This window comes from Schistocerca gregaria, chromosome 1, assembly GCF_023897955.1.
Source record: "Schistocerca gregaria isolate iqSchGreg1 chromosome 1, iqSchGreg1.2, whole genome shotgun sequence".
NCBI lineage: Eukaryota > Metazoa > Arthropoda > Insecta > Orthoptera > Acrididae > Schistocerca > Schistocerca gregaria.
In genome coordinates, this window is record NC_064920.1 from 1,201,316,567 (window position 1) to 1,201,342,008 (window position 25,442).

At 40.1% G+C, this 25,442-nt stretch overlaps 1 protein-coding gene across 4 annotated transcripts in view; it reads left to right on the forward strand.

The window, feature by feature from the left end:
* LOC126284735 (transformation/transcription domain-associated protein) overlaps positions 1-25,442 on the forward strand; it is a 392,578-nt gene that overhangs the window by 210,498 nt on the left and 156,638 nt on the right. For all 4 annotated transcript variants that reach the window (XM_049983877.1, XM_049983882.1, XM_049983889.1 and 1 more), the window contains 8 exons: positions 7,116-7,292; positions 7,376-7,588; positions 12,950-13,249; positions 13,734-13,856; positions 15,048-15,255; positions 20,370-20,518; positions 20,603-20,772; positions 20,879-21,117. In XM_049983877.1, coding sequence (XP_049839834.1) covers positions 7,116-7,292; positions 7,376-7,588; positions 12,950-13,249; positions 13,734-13,856; positions 15,048-15,255; positions 20,370-20,518; positions 20,603-20,772; positions 20,879-21,117 — 1,579 coding nt within the window. The remainder of the gene's footprint in view (positions 1-7,115; positions 7,293-7,375; positions 7,589-12,949; positions 13,250-13,733; positions 13,857-15,047; positions 15,256-20,369; positions 20,519-20,602; positions 20,773-20,878; positions 21,118-25,442) is intronic.

The window sequence follows — 25,442 nt, forward strand, 5'->3', positions numbered from 1 at the left end:
CCAGTATTAAGACTGATGACATGTTTGATCAAGTGTACCAATGGCTTTGAAGTAACCTGCAACTGATTGTTAGTGGTCTGGCAATGAATTCAGAAATGTTGCTTGAACAACAATTTATGGGATTGTCACTGAACAGCTTGGATATCGCAAGTTGTGTTTGAGATGGGTTAAAAACATGCTCACTGATCAGCACAAAGAGCAAAGAATGAATAGTGCACAAAAGTTTTTGGAGTGCTATAAGCAGGATGGAGGTGATTTGTTTTCTCACATTTTAACAGGCGATGATATGTGTATATTGTACTCTGATGCAGAATCAAAACGACAGTAAATGTAGTGGTGCCATTCAAGTTCATCCAAATCAAAAAAGTTTAAGTGATCTCCATTCTTACATTGAAAAATGATGGTTGCTGTTTTTTGGGATGAAAAGGCCATCCTTTTGATTGCTTTCATTGACCACAGATCACCAGTTACAGCAGACATATACTGTGAAATGCCAACCAAATTGAGATGTGAGATCCACAATTGAAGCTACAGGAATCTGTCATCTGGCATAGTCCTCCTTCATGACAACACATGTCCTCGCACTGCTGCCAAAAACAAGGAGAAGATTCAAGATTTTCATTGGGAACTTTTTGATCAGCCTCTGTACAGTCCTGACCATGCACTAACCATTTCCTCTTCTCACATTTGAGAAACTGGCTGGGTGAACAATGATTTCAAAATGACTATGAAATCAAGACTGGTATTACCAACTGGTTCAGTTCTCAGGTGGCAGATTTCTAAGCAGAAGAGCTAAAAACACTGGTGCAGCATTTCAGAAAGTGTATAGAAGTGAATGGCGATTGTGTGGAAAAGTAAAGTAGATATGTAGTAAAATATTACCGTAAGTAAAAGCCTTTTATCCTGAGCTTATTTTTTTTACAACCAAATGGACCATAGTTTAGGAATACACTTTGTACACACTCAAAAACATGATGATGATTATGATGATGATTGATGTGTTTTGCCCATCAAGCAGTTCCATCACTGTTGCCATACTTTTCATAGCTGTGTAAGATACTTTTGTCTCAATATTGTCAGTTGATTAGGATCTACTTGTACATCTAGTTCTTTTTCCAGTCACCGTGCCTTCCATGGCTGTCCTTTATTACACAATCTCTTCTCGTCTAGTGTCCTAGCCTCTTTCTACTCCTCTTCTCAGTTGTTTCTGGTATTTGTGTTTCCTCTTTCAGCTTTTGTAACATTTCCTCATTCCTGTTATTTCATACATTCCATTTTTCACCAGATCTACACCCATAAACTCGTAAGCATTTCTCCTCTCTCTGGTGCAGTCTCCGTAATTCAACACCATACAGGGTGACACACCATACAAAACACTTCACTAATCTTTTGCGTAATTATTTATGTCATGGACTGCAGAAAGTTGTCTACCTTCTGTGAAACATTTCTTTTACAACAGTTGTCATCGTCTTTATTTCTTCATTATGCGTCATGTTTCTGATAGTTTTGTATCTTAAGTACCTGATGTTATCAACTTGTTCCACAAGTGTGTCACAGAAGTTCACTTTTATTTTCCTTGATTGCCTTTTAAAAGTTATTCTTCACATTTGTCTTCAGTTCATATTCGTGATAGCTGGTGTTTTGTTCTCTTAACATGTTGTTAACTTCCTCTTGTTGTTACATTTCACTTTCGTTGGAAACAGTAATGGATGTTAAACAGCATAGGTGGCAGACAACAGCCTAGCCTAAATCCTCTGCCAATTTGTAATTCCTTCTGTCATCTCATCACCTATTGCTTTACTCTTTGCGTTATGTATAAATTGCTTATTAGCCTCCTATACTTCCAGTTACTTACAATCTTCTTCAGGACTTCATAAAAGTTTAATCCACTGAACTTTATCACTGGCTTTTTCAAGTCAAAAACAACCACTCAAAGTTCGTGACCTTTTTCTGGTTCCTTTTTTGTGCTTATTTTTAATAACCCAATTGCATCTTTTGTATTTATGCTCCTTCTGAAGCTGAACTAATCTTTTCCCAATGTTATGCCATTTTTTTCCTCAGTTTTGGTGTCATTACTGTTTCTATGAAGTTATCTGGCCACTGAGTCTTTCTAATAAATGTGTTTTTGTCGCTGTGTGCCGCATCATCCTTCTTTCAGTGTGTTTATATTGCCTCATTTTTGGTTCAAGGAAGCGATTGCATGCATGGCAATCAGGAATAAATAAGTATCTGGTTGCACGTTGTGTATTATGTGAGGAGATGTGTGTACTCATTGTTTGGAGGCATTAGTGTGATGGAGTGCAGAGAAATTTCACTGAAGTTATAAGGTGTTGCAGCATAACAACCATCTGAGTTCTGTTCGTGAGATGAATGTTGTTTTCCCTGCCTCTCCAGTAAACAATGATTTAACTCGTTGGACTCTGTATCCATCACCTTTAAAAAGTGCACTGTTCACTTAGCAGCATTATAGATTGTGTAGAACTGGGACCTGGCAGTCATGTGGTGCCCACTGCTGACAAATAGTGGCAACAAAGTTGTGTGTCTGTGTCAGTTGGTTGCGGAATTAGTGCATTAAGATGTGGAATGGCTGAAAGGAGCTATTGCAATCGGACATGTCTATGACCACATAGTAAGTAGTTTTGTGATTTGCTTGTGTGTCACTGCCGACTGCCCAATGCAGCTACAAGGAATGATGTAACACTCACAGTCATGTAACCCAGCATAAGAACAGTTATAGTAAAGAGATTGTAACTGGCAGGGATCAGAGAAAAGTACAAATCCTTGTCAATTGGGTCCAAATACGAGTGGTATTGTCACTGGTAGTGAATGCAGGTCCATCTTGACCAGTTCTGGGCAAACATTACCAAGGCAAGTGCTTATGATGGACATTTTGAAACTTTACCATGCAAAATGCCATTCTTCCCAGCGGCACATGAAACTGCACATCTTCAGTTGCCAAGACAAAGACAAAAAGTGGACCGTAGCTGACAGGAACAGGGTGTATATAACCCTGGAGATCCGGGAAAAACCCGGGAATTTTTTCATCCGGGAGAAAACCGTTTTCAGTTAAATTTTTGTAATTTTGACTGGTACGAACCGATACTCTAACAAAGGATATTACTGTATCCCACTACTACAGAATAATACTTCAACAATAAAACATAAACGAAACTAACTTAAATTGTAAAGGAAATGTGCCATTTATACAACAACAACACACAGTGCTCATGCACATGTCTGCCGATTGAAAATGTGTCAAAGGATTTACGAAGACTATGGAGTGCTTCATAACAACAAATTGCCTCCAATGAACGTGAAGTCGCAACTGTTTACATTCGATTTGTTTTAGCAGTTACGCGCGGGCTCATACGCATGCACAGTTGAGTCACGTTTGAGTAGTAGATTCTCCCTTTTCTGGCAACAGGAATGTAGCTGTTGGCTGTGCAAGCAGTCACAGCAAGCAGCTAGATGCTACCGGGAAAAGGGGGTGCCTAATTCATATTCTTGAGGGAAAAACTTTTCCCCCAAAGCACCTACATTCAGCACACGTTTGCCTATTGATTATTCATATGATTTTGAAACGCTTCTCTGTTGGTTTTTGAACTTTTTTAACACATTTTAAGTCGATTTCTGAATGAATCATAAGTTGACTTTTGAATGCATGCATAGTGTATGTGATGTCTCTATCAGGAGAATCCTCGTCACATCTAGAAATAAACTTTCCGCAGACAATAGGAGACGGGGCTATACAAGCTGAGGGACTAAAGCCGAATGGATGAATAGCAATCGCTGTCTGATTATGAGGTTGATTTGGTTCGCGAATGATCAGTGTTGTTATAATTACTAGCGAAATCCATACATTCAGACTGCCAGGATGGAAATAAATGACTGACAGGAATAACAGGTGAGAGAGATCACGTATTGTCTTCTCAGTGTCTCCAAGAAAACGAAATTTTGACAGAAAATTTTTGGCCAGATGGCTACACAAGTAAGGACCAGTAGTACAGTCCCCGGCTAGCAGCTGCGTAAGTTCTATTCTGGGAGTAACGCGAAAAACGTGTTGTACCAACATGTAACAACACCCAACTGGAAAATAATCACGGGATAACTAAACCTGTGATTCTGGCAGGGTTAGTGAAGTTAATCGGTGAACAAATTTTGACAGCAATAGCTACAGAATTGGTGATGACAAGATTGTTTGTTAGAACGAGGAAGGAGAAGAAACGGGGACATCACCCAAATTATGGAAGAATAAGACGATTCCAAATTTATATAAAAATTTCGTAATACTACTTTTCGATCTCATGCTTGAGAATCTGGTGCGTATGAATGAAATGTGAAACTATTTCCTAACATAAACCTTTTTGCTTGCAATAGGCCTAATAGGCATTTGATATTTGTACATATTGGTTTATATTCTGTCGTGTTATAAAAATGGCCATTTGTGCCAAAACAGTCTCATTTATTTGGTGTGTTACAAAATTGCTGCCATATTAGAAAGGCCTATTTTGTTTTATTTAGCAGACAGTGACAAAATAGATGTAATCAGATTGAGAAAACACACCAATCTTGGGTATTATTTGTATTAACAGCTTTTTCAGTATTAGATAACGACATTTCGATTTTTCATGTCACAAAACGTTTGACGAACTTTGATGAAGTAATAGATCCTTTCGCAGAAAGGAAAGCACGCCATGTAAATCTGTAGCAATATTAGAGAGAAAAAAAATGCTAGGAGGTAAGGGTTGAAGAAATGTGTAATTTCTTGCTTATCTCTTGTCAGTTTTGGTTTTATATATCCTATATTTAATTTTATGTCACACAAAACAGCAAGTTATTAACTAATAAATAAAGGCAATAAAGAGTTCAGATTTTCTGGAGAGTTCTTGTTCTTTTGGTTACAAATAATCCCATCCACTATTAATTGCAAGATTTAAAAGAGGGCAGGCTGTCAAACCGGCCGACTGGGAGCAGGAGAGACACCACAGGAAATTTCAATTTCCACTCTCCTGAATATAGTTTGGATATGCAGTTGAAAAATGCTTTATGAAGAGGCGTGGCACTGCAATTTGGCATGCTTAAGACCAAATAATATGCCTTACATTTCCTCGAATACATATGTTTTATGTTTCAGACTTTTCAGAAAGATGTGCGCTACAAGACAAACATGTTTTGAAAATTTGCTTTATTTTTTTATTGACCCGGATCGTAAACATCGTAGATCCGGGGCTGATGTGCAGAGCAGTCTGACTTTATAGTGGGTAGTCTCCACGTGACCTGTGTTTACATTTAGTGATTTGCTGTTTCCCCTTAATTTACTCTCACATCAAATGAAAACAAAATGGATATCTGTGGCCGGGAGCTATCAAGTGAATTAAAGCACATTCACATAATTATGGAAGGCTGATTGTTATAATTTTCAGATTTTATTTTGTTTCCATCTTTCTGACAGTCAAGCATTAATATAAAGAAATTTGACTTTTGTTAACCTTTTCCGCAGGGGCAGTCAATGTATTTGAAACGAAATGTTTAATTCCACAGTACTGGCTAGTTTCAACTGTTCGCTGCATTTCAAGTGCGCGTTTTCATTTTCTAGCATGTATGGCATTATGCCATAATAAAGAACCAAACATGATAAAATACAGTATGATGCTCCAAGAAAATTTACATCCTGAAAACCACACTGAAAAGCTTAATATCAGGTCGAGGTCTACTTAATTGGGAATCTGGACATACGAATGCGGCCTTTATGTATGCGCTTTAAATGTGCACATTTTAATACAGTTCACGAAATTCCGATGCTCTTGCAGTATCCTCTGATGTCTGCTTTCTTTTATGACATAATTTACGATCTTTCAATGTTTTACACATACGTACATACGGGCTTCTTACATCATGATAGCTACCAAAGCGCGGTGTTGCCTGTTATCTACGCTCTCTGGCAACTGCTAAAACGAACCTATTTCTAACAGGTCACAGGAAAATATTGTGAATGGTGGTTTGAAAAGAGTTACTTTCAAAGTAAACATCCTTTTACGTAAGTTGAGCTATGTGCAAGAATGTACCATGAATTTATTCAATCACAGAGCATTTGACTCTCATTTAAAAATCAACTCTTTGATGACGAGCCAGTTAGAAGAATTTTGAACCCTGAAGATCAGACATTTATGTCATTATTAAAAATTTTACTGGCTTATTTGTGTGATAGATCTTAAAGTGTAACATGCACAAAAAAGATCAAAAGTATATGTGAAAGCTTAACTTCTCTTGCACCTTAAGATCAATACTATATGTGAAAGCTTTGCTTTTATTGTAGCAACACTATGTATATTAATTTAAACTACTGTATTAACTTTCCATGTTTGTGTGTTCTTGCTACTTAACAGTGATGTTGCTGTTGGTTGACTACATCACATGTCCTATGCCCTGAATATCCGCTGTCATCGGCTGGGAGATCACATGACATGAGCTACGAACGGCTTACAAAAGCGCATCGGAATCTCGATTTCAATGATTCAGAAAGTAACAAGTAGTGTTTGGTGGAAATTGCAATGGATGCTTTCGTAATACGAAAATACGCAGCGTTCATGTAGCTGCACATCAAAGATATTTCCAAAACGTGTCTTTTTCCCTGAGTTTCGTTTTCTAAAGTGCTGGGAAATTGTACGCCCGTGTATAAAACCATAACCATTCAAAGTATTGATAAGGGAAAATACACTGGCACCCGGGAGGAAGTGTATTTTTAACCAGGAAATCTGTGAATTTTTTTTTTTTCATTGTACATGTATACCCCCTGTGGAAGTGTGCAGTGTGGTCCAAGAAGTCACACATATGGACGGACAGACACACACACACACACACACACACACACACACACACACACACACACTCTGAAATCTTGGATTAGTATTTCCTATTTTAAGTATTTCTTTTTTCTGTGTGCGGAATAGTTCTTGTGTTAGTAAGTACTGGCTCACCATTCATCTCCTTGTAATGTATTTTCTTAATCAAATTGTTGTCTTTTATGGAATGGTATAACTTTTGTTTCATAGACTAACATATGTATTAACACATAGTTTACACAAATCTCAGTATGTTTCACATTTACATTGCAGGTCTATTACCCAGTTCGCCATCACCTGGTGCAGCACATGGTGAATGCCATGCAGCGCCTCGGCTTCAGTCCTAATTCATCCATAGAGCACAGGAGACTCGCCGTAGAATTGGCTGATGTTATCATCAAGTGGGACCTGCAGCGTATCAAAGATGAAGCTGAATCCACATCTATGACTGTATGTTTCTGTGTTACTAAGCGAAATACCAGCAATTCAGTTAAATCATCATTAAAATAGTATTAAATTAATTCTGTTTGTAGGAACAGTCTGTTACGCTCGGTACTCCAGTAAAACGAACACCTGTTGACGACCCTGGTATGAACCTGGAAAATCCTCGGAAAAGGCATGCCACAATGCCTGGTCCGTGCATGATGCCTGCCTTGGTCACCAAAGTGGAGCCGGACTCCACTACACCAATCGATACGGTCCATGCCGATGCCGTGCTCAACTTCTTGTTGCGGCTAGCATGTCAGGTAATTGTCTCAAAGCAGTGTGTTAGGGTGTCCTGTGGTTTCAGTAATGCTTTCTACACCTACAGGTATACGTACATGCTCTGCAAACAGTGGGAAGAGGGGTGGCAGCCTTTTCAATAGTTGCAGGGATAACAGTTTGGATGACTGACTGATCTGGCTGTGGAACAACCAAAATGGTCTTACTCTACTAGTACTAGAAGTGTGGTGGCAGGAGCATGATTTAATCATTGCTAACATTTAGTTTAAGAATCGTGGAAGTAGGTTGTGTACATGGAAGAGACCTGGAGACACTGGAAGGTACCAGAGGGATTATGTGATGGTAAGATAGATTTCAGGTCCAGATTTTAAGTTTTAAGGCATTGCCAGGGCCAGATGTGGTCTCTGGCCACTGTTTATTTGTTGTGTGCTGTTGATTAAAACTAAAGAAAATGCAAAAAAGATAGGAAATTACATAAATGGGTCCTGGATTAGTTGAAGGATCTAGAGGGAGTATTAGGCAATGATTGAGTAGAACAGGGGAAGGGAACATGATTGAGGAAGAATCGATAGCTTTGGAGGATGAATAGTGAAGGCAGCAGAGGATGAAAGAGGTAAAGAGGAAAATATAAAATGACACAGGTTAAAGGGAATACAAACATCTAAAAAACGAGATTGACAGTAAGTGGAAAATGGCTAAACAGGAATAGCTGGTGGATTTAAATCTAGCATGCTTGCATGAGCTGACCTTGAACTTTCGTGTGCATGTGTGAATTGTTTCCCACCTGTTGATAGCATCAGTTGCTGGCAAGCAGCAGTTGAATGAGACGGTGTTTAGTGCCCGCATTGGTTTTTCGTTGCAAGGGAAGTGATGGCATGACTGTAGCAGTGCTACTGCATCAAATTTTATCAGAATCTGGGTGACAGCCAGGTGGAAGCCATTCGAAAGATTGAGACGGCTTTCGGTTAGGATTCTCTCGACAACAAACGGATTAAGGAGTGGAACAACCAGTTTAAAGAAGGCTGCACATCAGTGGAGTTTGAGCCACACACTGGTCAGCCATCAACTTGCCAAAATGATCAGGTCCTTGCCAAACTGAACTCTCTGGTAATGCAGGACCATCTTGTGATTATCAAATAAATTGCAGAATAATGGGTGGACATCAGCACTTTTTTGGCACATTCCATTGCGACCGAAGATTTGGCCATGAAAAAAGTGTCGGCGAAATTTGTGCTGAAGCTGCTGATGGCAGAGCGGAAGCAACTTCGTGTTGAAGTCTCTCAGGACATTCTGGACTCCACAAACAATGATCCTGACTTCATGAACAGGATAACCACTGTTGATGAATCATGGTTGTATGGGTATGATCTGAAAACCTAATCCCATTTTCACAAGGGAAACATTCCTTGTAACCAAGACCAAAGAAGGCCCACCAAAATGCGCAGCAACATCAAAGTGATACTAACTGCTTTCCTTGACCCCTGCGGTGTGGTACACCATCAGTATGCAACACAGGGTCACCCAATCACCAAAGAATACCACAGGGGTGTCCTCCGTCACCACCTACGTGATGCTGTGTGGCACAAGAGACTGGACTTGCGGTTAACAGAAAATTGGCGCCTCCATCACAACAATGCCCCTTGGTGGAAAACCAGATTCCTGTGCTTCAAAAGACTTCTTACTCTCCTGATATGGAGCCCTGCATTTCCTGATTTTCCCATAAACTCAAGAGCTCATTGAAAGAAATGTGATTTCAGACAAGAGAGGACATTATGGCAGCAGTGCCAGTCAATCTAAAGTCCATTCCAAAAGAAGGTGTTTTTTTTTTTTTTTTTTTTTTTTTTTTTTTTTTTTTTTTTGGAATGCTTCCACCAATAGCAGCACCATTGGAGAAGTGTGGAGCTGTAAGGGAAATACTTTCAGGACGATTAGGTGGCCAGCGCTCTGCGTAAACCAATATGTCTTTCCCGGTCGAAGGTCAGACACTTTTCTAACAGACTTTGTATTTCTCCAGGGAAATTAAAGGAGGCCTTTGGAGAAAAGAGCAGCAACTGTATGATTATCAAGAGCCTAGACGGAAAACCAGTCCCAAGCAAAGAAGGGAAAGGGAAAGGTAAAATGTGATAGTATATATAGAAGGTCTGTACAAATGAGATGTACTTGAAGACAATATTATAGAAATATAGGAGGACAGATGAAGGTGAGATTGGAGATATAATAATGTAAAAAGAATTTGGCAGGGCTCTGGAAGACGTAAGTTGATACAATGCCCTGGGAATAGACTATATTTCATGAGAACTACTGATGACTTTGGGGGAGCCAGCCCTGACAAAACTCTTGCATTTAGTGTGCATTATGTAGAAGACAGGCAAAATACCCTCAACCTTCAAGATGAATATGTTGTTGTTGTTGTCTTCAGGCCTGAGACTGGTTTGATGCAGCTCTCCATGCTACTCTATCCTGTGCAAGCTTCTTTATCTCCCAGTACTTACTGTAACCTACATCCTTCTGAATCTGCTTAGTGTATTCATCTCTTGGTCTCCCTCTACGATTTTTACCGTCCACACTGCCCTCCAACACTAAATTTGCGATCCCTTGATGCCTCAGAACATGTCCTACCAACTGATCCCTTCTTCTCATCAAGTTGTGCCACAAACTCCTCTTCTCCCCAATTCTATGCAATACCTCCTCATTAGTTACATGATCTTCCCATCTGGTCTTCAGCATTCTTTTGTAGCATCACATTTCGAATGCTTCTATTCTCTTCTTGTCCAAGCTATTTATTGTCCATGTTTCACTTCCATACATGGCTACACTCCATACAAATACTTTCAGAAACAACTTCCTCAACAATTAAATCTACACTCGATGTTAACGAATTTCTCTTCTTCAGAAACTCTTTCCTTGCCATCGCCAATCTACATTTTATATCCTGTCTACTTCGACCATCATCAGTTATTTAGATCCCCAAATAGCAAAACTCATCTACTACTTTAAGTGTCTCATTTCCTAATCTAATTCCCTCAGCATTACCCAACTTAATTCGACTACATTCCATTATCCTCATTTTGCTTTTGTTGATGTTCATCTTATATCCTCCTTTCAAGACTCTGTCCATTCCGTTCAACTGCTCTTATATGTCATGGTTGCAAAATGCTAACACAAATTCTTTACAGAAGAATGGAAAAACTGGTAGAAGCTGACCTCTGGAAAGGTCAGTTTGGATTGTTGAGAAGTGTAGGAACATGTGAGGTAATACTGACCCTGCGTCTTATCTTAGAAGATAGATAAGGGAAAGGCAAGCCTATGTTTGTAGTGAAATCTTTTGACAATGTTGACTGGCATACTCTTTGAAATTCTGAAGGTAGCAGAGCGTAAAAGACAGAGTGTGAAAGGCTATTTACAACTTGTACAGAGCCTCCAGAGGTCTCACCACTCTTTGGTGAGTTTGTGCTTGGCTACCATGGGTCCTCAGCCTTTGAAACGCCTCTTCCCTTTCTTTGCAGTATGTCTGTCAGCTTGCTATTCTTTTTCCTCTCCCTTGGGGAACATGTCTTGGTTATTTTTGGGAGTGCGTTCTGAAGTTTAGGTGGCCCAGCTTAAGTTTAGGTGGCCCAGCTTCGGAACAGTCCCGTGTCTGTTTTTTCCTTCTTTCTTCATACTCCATCTCCTCCCCTTCGGCGTTTGAGGCCACTCTTTGTTTCTTCTACCACCTGCTGTGCTCCTGAAAGGTGGCCAATGCGTTTGACACGTAACAGGTGTAATGGGTCAGTCCAGCCCCAGGTCTACAGGTAGAGTTTGCACATACCCCCTGTTAACGACCAGGTGTAGGAAGGGGGGATTGCTTGAGCTGTTACCTTCCCAATTGCGATTGGTCCCTCTGTTTGGAGTTCTAGACGTGGGACCTGAGGTGTGAACAATTGCCTAAGGCAGGTGAACCCACCTCTGAGCGGGCCCCTATTCAGAAGGGGCACAGCATCGGAGTTGCTGGCTGCCATGGGGGATTTTTTCGCAGTGAGCCAATCTTCTTCATCTCAGTCTGCATGTACCAAAAGTAAATGAAATGAGGCTAAGCTTCACTGATTCTCTCAGCTGCACCTCGGTTCCTGGTGGTATCATGTACGAAAGGAGGTCACCCTTTTGCTACAGTTAATCCATTTGTTATGCAGAGAGACGTTGATGCAGTTGTAGGCCCTATGAAATCCTGCTCTTGCATCGTGTTATTTACACTTGGCTGCTTGATGGTCTGACCAAGGGGTAAATCCAGCACTATCTTCTGATTAGGCTGACACTGCAGTCCGTCAGGTGATGAAAAAGGTTGATGCAATTGTAGTGCCTATGTGAACTCTTTTTCTCACATTTGATTGAATAGTACTTCCATTGAAGATTAAGGCCAGGCTATGGAGTCATCACTGCCTGACCATACATTCCAAACCTGCATTGCTACCATTGTCAGCATTTATAACCACACTTGGGTATCCTGTCAAAACACAGCCAAATGTGTTTCTTGTGGTTGAGATGCTCATGAGGATAACTACCTGCCACCTCCTCCCAGCTGTAACAGTTGCAGTGGTGAGTGTGCTGCCTCATCCTATTAGTTTCCCATGTACTCAATGAGTGGCTGTCCAGGAGATCTGGAAGAAGGAAAAAGTACCCCACCCCCTTCACTCGCAAGTTGTTGGCTAGTCGAAAGCCCTGCAGTTACAGCATCGTTCTTATATGGCTCGCTGTATGGAGTTCATGGCCACTCAGATTTGCGACCTCCAATTCAGTACTACAATTGTAAAATCACCCAGTATCACGGTAGCATCCTCGTCTCCTCCCACAGCTGCACTACAAGCCACCAAATATTCACCTGCTACACAACCAGCAGGCGAGAAAGAACAAAAGAAACACTTCCCCAAAGAATTTTTACATCCTTCCAGCCAACAAACATCTTCAGTCTTTGTTGTCAACCGTAAAGGCTCTAAGAAATCAAACAAAGGCAAATGGTCTTCTCCTTCCCCGACACGGCCATCCTATTTAACAGTGTTGCTTTGGGATGCTGTCTGACCTGGGTACTACTTACTAAATAAATGCCTGAAATGCTGCACATTGCACAGAAAGAAAGAAAAAATTCCACAAAGATTCAATAGAAAATTTCAGTAGGCCTGTTTCTTATTAATTTAAGTGTCCACGAATCAACCATATTAAAAGTTTGATTTAAAAAAAGTTAGCAATAGGTACAGAGCAATTAGCTATGTTGGTTTGGCACAAACTTATGGCATTTTGATATTGACAGATTACACAAAATTCCTGTGTTTCATCAGTTACAAGCTTAGGTTAAAGATTCCATCAATAGCAATTGAAGCTCATTTCAGAATGTTTTCTGCCCCCTTCTTCAGGTGAATGATACGAGCTCAGCTCTGGGCTCCCCCGGAGAGCTGCTGTCACGTCGGTGTGTAGCCCTCTTGAAGACAGCACTCAAGCCCGAGGTGTGGCCCCGTGCCAATGACCTGAAGATTGGCTGGCTTGACAAAATCTTCTTGAGTGTGGAGTCGGCGACTCCCAACTATGGCAACATCTGCACTGCCCTCGATCTTCTTGCTTACCTGGTGACACTTATGAAGAAGGAGAGAATTCTGGCAAACATCAAACCGCTGCAGCGAGGTCTCGCAGCTTGTGTGACAAGCTCCAATACCAAGGTGAGGTGTGAAATCCAGTGCTCACGATTATTATCTGTTTTATAATTGGCGGGTAGGGGCAAAGATGACAACTCACTGTGTTGGAGCATTGAGTGGCTAATAGGGACATAAACAAATATGAAAATTAAAAAAAATATCATAGTTCATTGTTTATAATAAATGTAAATTATACATTATTTTTATGTGATTCACTTTTGATACATTTGCGCAGTAAGAATTTAATATCAACATCTAATAGATGGAGTAAAAGTTTGACATTCTATTTCACTTGTGCTGTTGGTGACATAGGGAAATAGAACTGGGGACTAATGCTACAAGCAAGTGGTTGTTAGCAGTACCAAAGCTTACTGGCACTAAGTGGCTGTGAATGTCTTCTGTTTGTGTGTATCACATTGTGGGTAGTTGCCTTCTGCTCAATGTATCTGCTTTCATATTTAATTGCATTTATACTTGGGAGTATAAAACTATATAAATTTAATTACAGGTAATTAGACTGACTCACAGTCTCATGACACGACTCATGAGTTATTTCCCCACTGAGTCGACTACAGCAACTGTTGCTTCCAAATATGAGGAGCTGGAATGTCTATACTCTAGTCTTGGAAAGGTAAGTCATCCTCATTGCATTTTTCAGGCTACTTTTTTTGGCATGTACCCAAAACTTTTTATCTCCTAAATTTGCTGTTGTTTGATGTACTTCAAAAGTCATCTGAAATTACTGTAACAAAGCACAAGAAATCAAAATTACAAGGAACGTGTTAAACAGCCATAATCATCATGAACCCGTGATGGAGTTTTATTCCAATTTCAAACCCACACAATTTCCCATTGATCTCCATTGTGCTGATTCAGTGATTTCCACACTCTGCTTTCCATCCAATACATATCCTCGCGTTAAGTTCAAAGATATGGTCATATGCACTGAAATTGGGGATTTAAAAGTGCCTGTTGTGTATTTTTCTTCACAGGACTGGTAATGGTGTTAAATGACTGGAGCCGGTAACTGTCCTTCTTTTCCAGTGATCAAGACAAAAAACTAAATTGATAGACTATTTTAATCATTGCTTTTCTGTACATGATCATATAATCGTTCAGTGTATACTCGTGGTGTTATCCACTGTTGTTATATATTGAGAGTACCCCTGACTGTAGAACAGATGTCCGTGTCTTGTTATGCCCCGATGATGGCCCTGTAATCCAAAAATGGTTATAAAAGTATTGTCGACAAGACTTACAGCTTGTGTTTTCATCTTAAAAATCAAAACATTTGCAAATTTTGTGCACGCAGAAGTATAGTAAAAACTTTAAAAGTAGTTGGCTTGCAGCATAGGGTAGAAATTATAAGAAGTACACTTTTAAAAGGATTACATGGAAGGTAAAAGAGAAGTATTTTCATTATTTACATTCAGATGGATACTGAACATGGAGTGCTTACTAACTTGTAGGACAATAATTTATTATGTCAAGACGGCCACTAATTTCTGTGAATATTCAGATTACCAGCTTCGGCATGTTAGTTCCATCTTTAAATGTGACAATAATCCAAGAATAGTTTCATTTTGCTCTGTAAACACTAGCTACGAGCACACTGAACATAATGAAAGATGGAATAAAATTGCATGCTTCTTCTGGTGAGTCTTAACATGTTCTTTTTGCAACATTTTGTTAAGCATTGGAGGAAGAATCATTAATACAGCTAAGGGTACTATTCAGTCACTTTGTTGCACTCTCCTTTTTTCCTGAAATTATTTTTAGTATCGAAAGATGCACGACTGAATTCTGTGGCATTTTGTTCCAGTTTGTTTGCGAAGGGCTGTCTCAGTATGAGAAGCAGTCCAGTGCCAGCCCAACAATGCTTTATGGCCCTCTCATGATGCTCAAATCTGCATGCATCAACAACCAGACCTATATCGACCGGCTGATCACACCATTCATGCGAGTGCTACAGAAATTAACAAGAGAGCATCTGAGTCCGAGTATTCAAGAGCAGAATGCAGCTAGCACAGGTATGATTTTATAGCTATATTTCATCTTGGTGGCAGCAACTATTAATTATCAATATTTCACAATGGATGACAATGATTGGTTTGTGAGTTGCTCAACTGCGTGGTCATCAGTGTCCGTACAGAGTCACAATTGTTACTCAGTCCAATTTGTTTTACTCAGTCCAATGTAGCCAGTCACAAATGACGACGACGACGACGATGACCACACACACACACACACACACACACACACACACACACACACACACACACAGTCCCTGGGCAGGGAAAATCCTCTACCTTGCCGGGAATCAAACCTGGGACCCTGTGATGTAGATGCAGCAAAGCTAGCCACTAGATCACGAGCTGCGGACATTCACAATGGAGGGTCCAGTGTGGAACAACAGTAATATTATGAAAAGGATAGATTGTTACTCACGATATGGAGGAGACACTGAGTTGCAGGCACACACAATGAAATTACTGTTGGCCGAAAGGCCTTCTTCCGAAATGTGGTGGGTAAGGAGGAGGCATGGGCAACTCGCCTAGCAAACCCTACCATGCTCCTACTAGCAACACAACACCTAACCACTACCCCTACCCCTACCCCTACCCCTACCCCTACCCCTACCCCTACCCCTACCCCGCTATCCTTGCCACTCCCCACCCTATGCCGTCTCCTTCTCTGTATGACTGATGCCAGATTGCTGCTCCCTTAGTTGCTGTTGTGGTCCGCAGTCCGGCCACAGCGGCTGGAGACACAGTTGCTGTGTGTGTGTGTGTGTGTGTGTGTGTGTGTGTGTGTGTGTGTGTGTGTCTGGCTGGAATCGTAATGTATAGCAGTCTTCTCATAATGCCTGTCTGCGACTCAGTGTCTCCTCTATATGGTAGGTAGCAGTCTATCCTTTTCAGATTATCAGTATTTATGAAGCAGTAAATGTGAATGGAATGAGATCTTTCAGTGCTACGAAATGTTCTTTACTTCGAAATAGCATAGCAGTGCTCAGTGTAAAAAATTAGTGACACTGTATTGTGGTGTAAAATTCTTTTTTCTTGACCAGGTGATAGACATGAAAGAATTCATGGTCTTTTTTTCTTTTCCAGCTGATAGACATGAAAAAATTCATATTCTGGCAGATGCCACTTTGGCATTCATAGGCATAAATTTTTATGACTTCCTATACAAACATTGTGTGTCAGTTTTACTGAAGATATTTCAGTATCTCGAAAACTTAACATTGGATCAAGGAAAATGAGTCATAAAATGTGTTAGACTCGTAGTGGGAAAGAAAATGATGTGAAAAATCCCCTTCTGCAGGAAAAATGTACAGAATAGACATCTGATTGATGTTACTTTGTTTTTTACATGTCTGTGTTCCTAGTGTGTTGTCCAGCAAAGCAAGGCGAAAAGTTGTTAGAGGTTTACCTATGGTAGGCACAGCTTTCCTTTGTGCTGTCACCACTACTGATCTTCCTAATATGGATGAACTTAAGAAAATATTGAACATTGGAGATAATCTCACCAGTAGGTTACAGGTAGATATTCTTATTTATCTTGTTATAATTATCCATCTCTTCATAAGATTGCAAAGAAAAGAAGACTGGCAACTGAAATTATGCAAGGTATATAACAATTCATGTACTGGAAATGGAAAATACATTACTATAAAATATGAAAATTCTTGTAAGAACAGGAGCACACATACATTGACTCAGGTTTGGAATTCTGTACCCCCTGACGAGTTTGGTGAACAGTCTTGCATCCACTGTGGAAAATGAGAAAAATGAGAGAGAGTCTTGTAGGGATAACTTTCTTTCCTAATCAGAATAGCTGGATGGGTACTTTCACAGCACATATGTAATGAAGTATTGAGGTCAATGGACCTACTGTTTGAAACATCAAGAGGAACAGTAGCCACTTCCCATAAATTGATCAGAAATTATAGACAAATGTTAGATGCCCACAACAACAAGAAAATACAGTTTGCTCTCTCACAACACTGCATCCTTTGTCAGCTGGACAAGATACTACAGTCAGCAAGGCATCTCTCCTCCACTCCATCATAATAAATTCTGTGAAAGGAAATAACAACACATATGTTGTTTTTGATAGTTAGGAGACTCCATCTATGGAAAACCATGAATGAGGAAGATAGATGTTGCTGGTGTCGTTAAACAATTAACCCCAGACATTGTCAACAGCACTTCATACACAAAATATTGTTGTAATCGGTATCCACAATAAGGAACAGCTTATTTATTTTCTATGTTCCATCAAATATTGAGGTAATCGCGAGTACATTTCGCCAACAAGAAGTCATTATTTGCTCATGAGAAAGCTATTTTACACTACTTTCCTATACTCTCCACATGTTACATCTGCTTTCTCAAAGTGGCAAAAAGAACATCCAGATTGTTGATGATATAGATGTGTTTCCTTTAATACTGCACTTTTATTGGAAATGGACACTTCATGCAGTTTTTACTATGAAGAAAACAATTAGTAATTGACAAAATTACCAGTTACAAATGTCTTTTATTTGTGTATTCTTCTGCCTCTTGGCGAGTAGATTTTTACTATGAAGAGATTTAATGGACAGACAGTTGACATTAAAGCAGGTGCTAATAATTTTGGTGACAATAGTAAGGAGATACAGGGTGAGCACAAAGTCTTGCCCTGATTATAAAAATTTATAACAGAATAACCGTTTGACATAGTACGTTTCATTTGATGCTGCTACATAGGTTACTGTTACTAGTTATTGTGACCAATAGATGGCGCTAGTTCTCCATAACACCAACTCAGTCTGTTAGGTCACGTTAGTTGCTGGCGAAATGACATCGAAGCAGGAGAACGTGTGCTGTGGTTTCACGAAACAAAATCGCCCATCAGTGTTCAGCATAAATTTCGGACTGCTTATGGACGCAGCCCACCTTATGTTAAATCAGTAAAATGATGGTATGCCAAGTTTAATTAAACAGTCGGCATTGAAGATCATTCTCGAAGTAGCAGGCCTCGTGTGAGTGATGCAACTGTTGATCGTGTTCGGCAATCATTTCAATGGAGTCTGTCTATATAAACTCGTCAAGCATCACATGAACTTCAAATACCGCAAGCAAGTGTGGTGAAGATTCTTCTTGAAGGGCTTGGGTTGCATGCTGACAAAGTGCAAATTGTGCAGGCCTTGCAACCGAATGATTTACTGACACGTGCAGAATTTGCAACTGAGATTCTTAACAGGATTGATGGCACTAACAGTTACTTACATCGCATATGCTTTACTGAAGAAGCCACCTTTCATATCAGTGGAATGATAAATAGGCATAATGTCCGCATATGGGGTTCAGAGTCTCCACATGCTACTGTACAGTTGAAGCGAGACAGCGAAAAAGTGAATGTTTGGTGTGGCCTCATGCGTAACAAGGTTTATGGACCATTTTTCTTCCAGCAAGAGCGAGCACCCCCCACCCCCTTCCACTGGGCTTTGATAGTGCATGATTTCCTGGATGAAACATTTCTGGATTGGAAGGAACAGTTCAACACCCTGGCCACTCCGCTCTCCAGACATTATGACCCTTACTTTTTTGGGGGGATGGGGTCTATATCAAGGACAGAGTCTTCATCACACCAGTTGCTGACGTCAACGAACTGAAGGCTATGATACAAGCTGCTGTGGATGCAGGTGACAGAACACGTTACAAAACACCTGGCGGGAACTGGAATACCGCCTTGACATTCTCTGAGCTACCAAGGGAGCACACGTTGAGCTTTACTAATGTAAGTGGTCTTTAAAAAAAAGCTAGTAACACTAACCTATGTAATGGCATCAAGTATAAATTATTATGTCAAATGGTTATTCTGTAAGAATTTGTGCTCACTCTGTACTTGCTGTGCCTGCTTTAAGAGGCTGTGATTCTGTCTTTTTCTCAGTCTGGAAGACAGTGCTGCTGAGTGCACTTTGTTGGAGACTTGGAATTACTAAGTGAGGTTTACACGGATCATCATCAGATAATGAAAGCGGAGTATAAACTTTTTTCACTTTTGTATAAGGAAAGACCACATGAACCAATGACACAACTGGGACACAAATTGCTGACAACCAAATAGAAATCTCTTTTAACTTGAAGTCACTTCCACAAACAGTTGAAGTCACATAAAACATGCTCTCTTGCAAGTAATTTACTATAAATCAGCAGAGCAGCTGTCATGCCCTATGTTGCATCTCAGTGGCCATGGGTGGAAAGTAGAAAATACTTGTGCATTCCTTTAACTACAATGCATTCCTTAGGCCCTCCTTAATCAATGGAATTAGTAGCATCTAGATGTATGACATAAGAGTGAAGTAATTGCAAGTGCAAATCTTTTAATTTATCTTCACAACATACTATAAATGTGCTTCGTCAGAGATGTGTATGAATATTTTCACAGCCACCAGAAGTAGCAGGGACTGCATCAGCAGTGATGAAAGTGAAGTTGAAGATGATATTGACAGTTTGACATATGACACACTTTAGGAGAATGTTGACAGATACTACAATGTGAAAAAGCAACATTAAACAAAACACAGTGAAAGTTGTATTTTAACTTATTATTTTATAAAATAAAGTTTTCATGTCAGGCATATATCTTTACTGTAATCGTATGATGTGCAAAAAATGGAATGTAATTGTAAATGTAAAATTGTAAACACACCAAATCTTAAAAGCTTATTATCTTTTTACTGTGGAATAAGAAGTTATTTTTTGATGTTCTTTGTGAAATATTTCAAGATCCTGAATAAAATTATATCAGTTAAAAAAGTTCAAGGATGCCAAAATGGAATCCCGTCATAATTAGCATCGTTGAGTGTCTCTTTATCATATAAAAAAAGAGAAAACAACCTTCATACCGGTTGTTAATGATTCAAGTCTGAAACTGCGTGACTATAAGGCATGAATTCTTTCCTGTTGATTAATAAAGAAATTATATTCCTCCAAATAGGTTTTGAAACTGACTATAACCTTTCAAACAGTGCTGAAGAGGTCTTTAAAAGGAGCAAATTTAACTTTGTATGGTCTGTGAATCTGATTACATGTCTTCTTACTTTTCCCATTATTACGCATAGAATGTATTAAAACATTAACTTTGGTTGCAGGAAGTGATCTGCTGATTCTCAGTTTAGACATGGTAAAGAACCGTGTAGTTGTGATGGGTGCTGATATGCGAAAGACGTTCATTGGAACAATACTGGTTGGTCTGATTGAAAAATCACCAGATATTAAAGTCATGAAGGCTATAACTAAGGTGAGCTGGTATCTTACTAAATAGCTAGGCTAAGAATTGTGTTGCATGAGGAGCAAAATATGTGTATAATCAATTCTTACATAGATGCTAGAGGACTGGATGAAGAACAAGAACCCTATTGCTATTAATCAGACTCCAACACTGAGAGAAAAATCCATACTCCTGGTTAAAATGATGCACTACGTTGAAAAAAGGTTTCCTGATGAATTGGAACTGAATGCCCAGTTCCTTGATATTGTTAATTTTGTGTACAGGTAAGCAAAATACATTTTGACTCAGAAACTGTATTGTTAGCTGAGTAGTTACAAAACACCAGACTTTCAAAATGTATTGTAATGGCTGTAAATAATGGACTTGCAGAGATGAAAATCTGAAGCAATCTGAACTGGGAACAAAGTTAGAGCCTGCATTCCTGGCAGGTTTAAGATGTGTCCAGCCACCAATCAGAGCTAAATTTTTTGAGGTATTTGATGCAAGTATGAAACGAAAATTGCATGACCGTCTGTTATACATAATGATTTCTCAGAACTGGGAGCCTATGGGACCACATTACTGGATAAAACAGTGTATAGAACTCCTAGTCATGACTGCAAATCCAGGTGTGTATATATGTCCACATTAGTCTTTATTATACAGTTTAATATTTTATTTTGGGTATTAAAAACATTTGTATTAGCAACAACTGTCAGAATTCCTTTGCAGCCAACCAATTGTGTGCCTCAGGGGTGTGTCAGCAGTGTGGATTTTATGTTGCTATTAGGAATAACTGTGACTGAGAACTTGTAAGATGTGGAATACTTGGTCGGTGGAATATTTGTATTGATTTCTCTTCTTATGTGTTGTGTGGTGTCTAACATTTTAGGGATAACTTCTGGGCTTAAATTCCCTGTAGTACAAAAACACACACACAGAAAGGGGATAAAGGGGATTATTTGAATTTGACACTCTGTGAAAATGAAGGAACAAAACGTAAGAGAACATTGACAAGGCATCCTATTTATTGAAGTTTGAATGAACTGTGGGATTCCATCAGACACTGCTACCTTTGATTGAACAGAATAACAACTAGGTGGTTGCTATCAACTAACATTAACTCACTTTTATTCCGAAGTCTCCAGAAATATTTGTGGAATTATGCTGGCCATCAAATGTTATCAAAAAGTGTTAGGGCTAACTCCAAGTAAGGTATCCTTTAGAAGATCCTACTTGCATCAGTGCAGTTACACACAGTTTTGAGATTCAAAAGTTTCAGAAGAGACACAATGTTTGAGTACAAAAAGAGTTCATAATATTGGAGAACTATCAACTTTTTTTATGAAGAAATTGTCAAGAAATGTTGGGAAGATGTTTCTTTCCCCTCCCCTGCAACACCTGAAAGTGTTACAGTAGTGTCTCACCTACAATTAAAAAATAAATAGTTTCTCTGTAGACACACATAACCAAAGAAAACATAAAAGGAAAATTCACATTGAATGTGATTTGGGAATTAGAATCACAACAAAGTTATTTGCCAAAACTAGAGTGGAATTTCTGAATTTTAGCAGAAGAAGAGCGTGACTTGGAACGTTTGTATCATTATGCTGAAAGGAGTTATAAACGCTGATATCATCTTTGAAGATGTAGAACATATTTTCTTTAGTGTCTCACAATGGCAAATATTTGAAAATCAAATGAACTTCCAGATGAGATGTTTGAAGGGGGGGAAAAAACAGTTGTTTAGAAAACTAATTGACAAACAAATTATTTAATAAATAACGAAGAATTGGAGCACCAAATGTCATTGGAGTTCAGATTTACCTATTATATGTAATGCTTCTTATTCACAGACGGTGAATGAATATTTTCATTTGTGTAAACGAATAATGTTTCGAATGGATATTTGTATTTGTTATCCACAAGTAACAGATAATAATTTTTACCTGTTTTTGTAACTCTAGTGGTAAAGGAAACACGTTGTTCATGTGCACACTTCAAATTTGCACCCTGAATGTGAGTGAGTGCTAGCTTGTGATTTCTGCATGGATGTGGACAAGTGAGTGACCTCCACACGGTCATTGCCAAGTTTACACTCATTTTTGTTGTTAGGTGAAACAGCATTGATCGCCTTCAGCAACCTCTGACAACATTTGCGAATCATACACCACAGGTGCTTGCAGACCACGCAGATGGGCCACGGACTTTCAGGACCCTAGTTGTCAAGCAGATGTGATTTCAGTTTGCATTTGGAATTATATTCATTAATAACTGCTGTCAACCTCTGATATTATATTAAAATTCAACTAACTAGACAATGATTTTTGTGATTAAATACTTCACTGCCTTCTGTGCTACACTGAGCCAGAGTGATACACAGTGTGATTTATAACATGTAATACCTCACATTGTAATGATTCACGTATAAAGGAGAATCCTGGATGGAATAATGATAGTCTTATGAAAAGGATAGATTGCTACTCAACATATAGTGGAAATGTTGAGTCATAGGGGGGGCATAAGAAAAAGCTGTCAAACAAGTAAGCTTTCGACCAAAAGGCCAACTTCCGAATTACACACACACACACACACACACACACACACACACACACACACACACACACACACACACACACACAGAGAGAGAGAGAGAGAGAGAGAGAGAGAGAGAGAGTGAGTCACACACACACGACCACTGTCTCTGGCTGTCAATACCAGACTGCCAGCAGCTGCACATGAGAGGAGAAGCAATTTGGATGGTGGGGGTAAGGAGGGAGTCAGGGCAGGGAGGGGAAGGGATAGCAGGGTGGGGGTGGAGCACAGTAAAGTACTGAAGTACTGCTTTGCTGCTTGTGGGGGCATGCAGGGACGATGTGAAGAGAGAGAGTAGGACAGCTAGGTTTAGTTAGGGGGAGGGGGGGGGGGGGGGAAGAGGTTGGCCAACACAGGTGGGTGAAGGACAGTGACTAACAAAGCCAGGAGGGTTTGGGAGTGGTAGGGGTGAACAGAGATAGATAGATAGAGACAGAGAGAGAGAGAGAGAGAGGCTACGGGGAGAGGTTCTAGGGTGGCCTCAAGGATTTGAGGAGAGACTGGAGATCCTACTGCATTTCTGGAATGGGGTCATTGTGGCAGGGTTTGTAGGTGGTCAAATTTGGCAACTGGCGGAGTTGTCCTGCCAGGTAATCCTTGCTGTTCAAAACATCAGTGGTGGATCTTTCTCAGCAGGTAGGATTATAAGGTCAGGATCAGTTTTCAGGTGGTGGAATGCAGCTCTTTGTGCAGATGTAAGGTTAGCTTGCATGTTTAGGGTTTTGGGGAATGATAAGAGAGGCAAGGTTCAAGGTTAAGAAATTTTGGAAACTTAACGGGGGGTGGTTTGGGGGCAGTATGGGTGGTTACAGTTGAATGGAGGAGAGAACTGAGTCAGGCAGGGTTCAGCGTTGGTCTTCAGTTTAGTCAGTTTGTTAGGGTTGGTGCTCAAAATGTGTTTCCCCTGTAGGGACCGGGTGAAGGAGTGGAGGTCTTCAACAAGTCCTGCGTGATTGAATTTGGGAGTGGGGCGAATGGTGAGGCCTTTGTGAAGGACTGATACTTCTGTGGGGCTAAGGCCTTTGGGGGAAAGGTTCATGACTGTGTTTTGGATTTGTTTAGGTTTTGTATGGCAGTGGGAGGGTTTTTCAGGGTGGGTTAAATGGAGTAGGTCTGCAAGGCTGGGTTTGTCAGCTATGAGCTGATATGGGGGAGGTTCGTAGGTTGTTGCAGAGATGGTGTATAGTGGTAGTCTAAGGTGGGAGTAGGTGGTGAACAGGTAGGAAGCAGCGGCAGCTGGCCAAGACACAAGCAGCAAAAGGGAAGTAACCAATTTTGTGACATTTTACTAGTTTCTACCTATGATCAAATTGTATAGTTTCATCTTTGTGCTTCGGTAGTTTAGTATATAGAATTTCTGCATTTTAATTTGATATTTAATAGACACAGTGTCTGAAAGTAAACTCTTTTTGTGACAGTACAAGTTCCTTATCAGGAGCGAATTATTTAGTCTCATCTGAGTGCTTTGGCACTTTAGTTTTTGAACCTCTGCCTATTAAACTAATTTATTGGACACAGTTCTTATATTCTTGACAGCGTCTACGTAAAGTTCAATAGCACGTTTCGATAGCTCTTTGTTTGCCCGTGTAGTGTAGTTTTCCACAGTCTTTATATGGATAAGGACTGTGATCGCTCTGTGCAGATGCGAGCCAAGTTGATGACAAATCGCTCTCAGCTCCAGGCTGTGATGGCTTCGATTACACAGCTTGAAGCTACAGTGGATGGGCATCATTGTGGTGGGCTGGCCATGGGATTCAAAGGATATTCAGGACATCTGAATCCAGTGATCGGTCTGCACCGATGACCAGCCCAGTTACTGTTTGCAGTAAGGTTGACTTCTCACCCGTGGTAAAGTGGAAGGTAGCAAAAGACTTCCCAAGGGGCTGAACGTAAGGCCTCTCCAGTTAGTCTGATAAATATGTTCCAGGTGTTGGTAGTGACTGTCACTGTTCCTCAGCCAGATGTAGTTGCTTGTCCTGTTTCAAAGGAAACCTCTCAGTTGGCAAGATCCAGATCCGGAAATCACAGAGGGTGGGGGTATTGATAGTTGGGTGCTTCAATGTTAGGCACATTATATGGCTCCTTAAGGACATGACTCAAAAAGAGGCTAAGAAAGCCAGTGTGCACTCAGTGTGCATACCAGGTGGAGTTGTTCCAGAAGTGGAATGAGTCTTTCTGGATGCCATGAAGAGCATGGGGTGCAGCTAGCAGCAGGTGGTAACTCACTTTGGCACCATTACAAGTGTTGCTTTGGATTCGAAGAGATTCTCTCTGGTTTCAAATGGAAATGGCAAAGGCTGCCAGTCTTCCATGCGAGATGAAAGCAGAGCTCACCATTTGTAACATTGTTGACAGAATC